Source organism: Plasmodium vinckei (assembly GCF_900681995.1).
Source record: "Plasmodium vinckei vinckei genome assembly, chromosome: PVVCY_13".
Lineage (NCBI taxonomy): Eukaryota > Apicomplexa > Aconoidasida > Haemosporida > Plasmodiidae > Plasmodium > Plasmodium vinckei.
Window position 1 is genome coordinate 2,278,557 of NC_051305.1, and position 2,030 is coordinate 2,280,586.

At 26.7% G+C, this 2,030-nt stretch overlaps 1 protein-coding gene across 1 annotated transcript; it reads right to left on the minus strand.

Moving 5' to 3' along the window:
- Window positions 1–109: 109 nt before the first annotated feature.
- On the minus strand, window positions 110–1,354 carry PVVCY_1306320 (nucleoside transporter 1, putative; the record flags this gene model as incomplete). Its single annotated transcript, XM_008624302.1, has 1 exon — window positions 110–1,354. The coding sequence occupies one exon, from the start codon at window positions 1,352–1,354 to the stop codon at window positions 110–112; it is 1,245 nt and encodes a 414-aa protein (XP_008622524.1).
- Between the last annotated feature and the right edge of the window lie 676 nt (window positions 1,355–2,030).

The window sequence follows — 2,030 nt, forward strand, 5'->3', positions numbered from 1 at the left end:
TAAGTACATACCTTTAATTGGAGGCACACGTAGATTTACTTAAACATAATATGATCACATATGTAAAAATTAATATGCAGTCAATTCTATGTTATAGTGTATAGTTTTATTATTTTGCGACAGCTTTTGGAATTACTATTGGGAAATTATCGTATAAGCATGTGGTTAACATACCAAAGAATAAACCACAAAACAATGCCAAAACCATAATTCTTGAAATAACTTCTATATCTTTTTGACTTTTTACTTTTTTAAGCTCTTTAACAAATACCATAAATGGGACTGTATTAAACCATCCATTAGTAAAAGCAAGGGCAGCTATGCAAATACATTGTTGAACTATATTTGTAAAGAATGGGTGTGCAACTGCTGCATTTAATACGAACCATGGGATGAATAATAAACGTAGGAAATTACCAATTAAAAGAGTGTTCAATGAAAATGTGAAATACTTGAACATTTTTATGTGGGTCAAATTTGGAGGATATCTACTAATAAAATCAAAAACTTGAAACATTCCTACTACTATAGTAACATGATTATCAGACATTCCGTGACGTGCTTGCCACTTTTTATGCCCAACTCCTGGAAATAATTGTAAAGATAACCAATTAACTAAAAAGATAGCTAGAATAGCTTTATAGCCATCTTTAAGTATCTCAATGAGTGGTAATCTATCTTCTTTTCCTTCTCCCTTTTCAATATCTGTTGAATTGTTATTGTCATTTTTAGGGAATATATCTATATATAATAAACAAAAAATAATCGTGATAACTAAAAATACTTCAGAAATACCAAATAACCATAATAGCTTGGCTTGATTTATTTCATATTTTTTATCACTTGAAACTATATAATCTAGAATTAAATTACTGCAAAATATTAAAATCCCGGACATACCAATACCTGCAGATAGGTACCCACTCATATTATTTTCTTTAGTTGTTCCAATAGCAAAGGCAATAGATTGAGCTATACCAGCCATTAGTCCAATTGTTATAAAAGCTCCTAAACAGTATGCATCAAATGCAGTTTCAGAAAATGTTTGGTGTGCTATCTGAAAACCAGCGCATAATAAACTCAATACTCCTAAACTCATTGGTAACAAAGCTCTTGGGAAATTTACGAAAAGGGATAAAATAGAGGAGCCTAACAAACCTGCCATCTGAAATATATTATACGTAATTTTAATGTTTAGCCCTAATGCTGAATTCCATACATTTAAGCAGCTAACACCGATTAATATATAAGTTATTGGCAAAGCTGCAGATGTTGAAGGCCTTTGTGGTGACCCTTTGTTGGTATTATTAGAAGAGGCTAATATACCACTTGATGGCTCATTAATTTCACTCATCTTGACTTATTATGGAAAAATAAAAAAAAATGAATTAAATAAATATATTAAAATCCACAATATATTTATATTTTTTCTCAAATAAAATGTAGAAAATATATTTAATAATATATGTTATATTTTTTTTAAATATTTTTAATAATTTTTAACAAATTAAAAAAAAACATTGTTAAAATATTTTAACAAAATTTATATAAAATTTATGTTTATGAAAAATGGAAAATTGCGATTATGATTTTTTGCTTATATTTAATTGCTGATATTCCAAAATATTTTGGATAATTTATATAAATAATTGCACCATAAATATATATAATCGAATATTTTTTGGTGCTTTATAAAAAGTGTTTGCTTAAAAAATGTTTTTCGGTATTAATTAAATTCAAATAATTAAATTAATAATGCCCAAGTAAAAAATTATTATACCCAAAATAAAAATAAATTTAAAAAAAAAAGCGAAAGATGAGTATCCCGGTGAAAATAGCATCACCAATTTTTTTATTAATAACTGTTTCTACAATGAGAGTATATGGAACCCATAAAAAGAATTAATTAGTATGCTGCATGCGTGAATGTATAGAGAATAGCTTTCGCGAATATAAAAATTTTTAATTTTACAATTCGCAAATTTTTTATATTACTAAATAAGCCGGAAATTATATATATTATAATACAG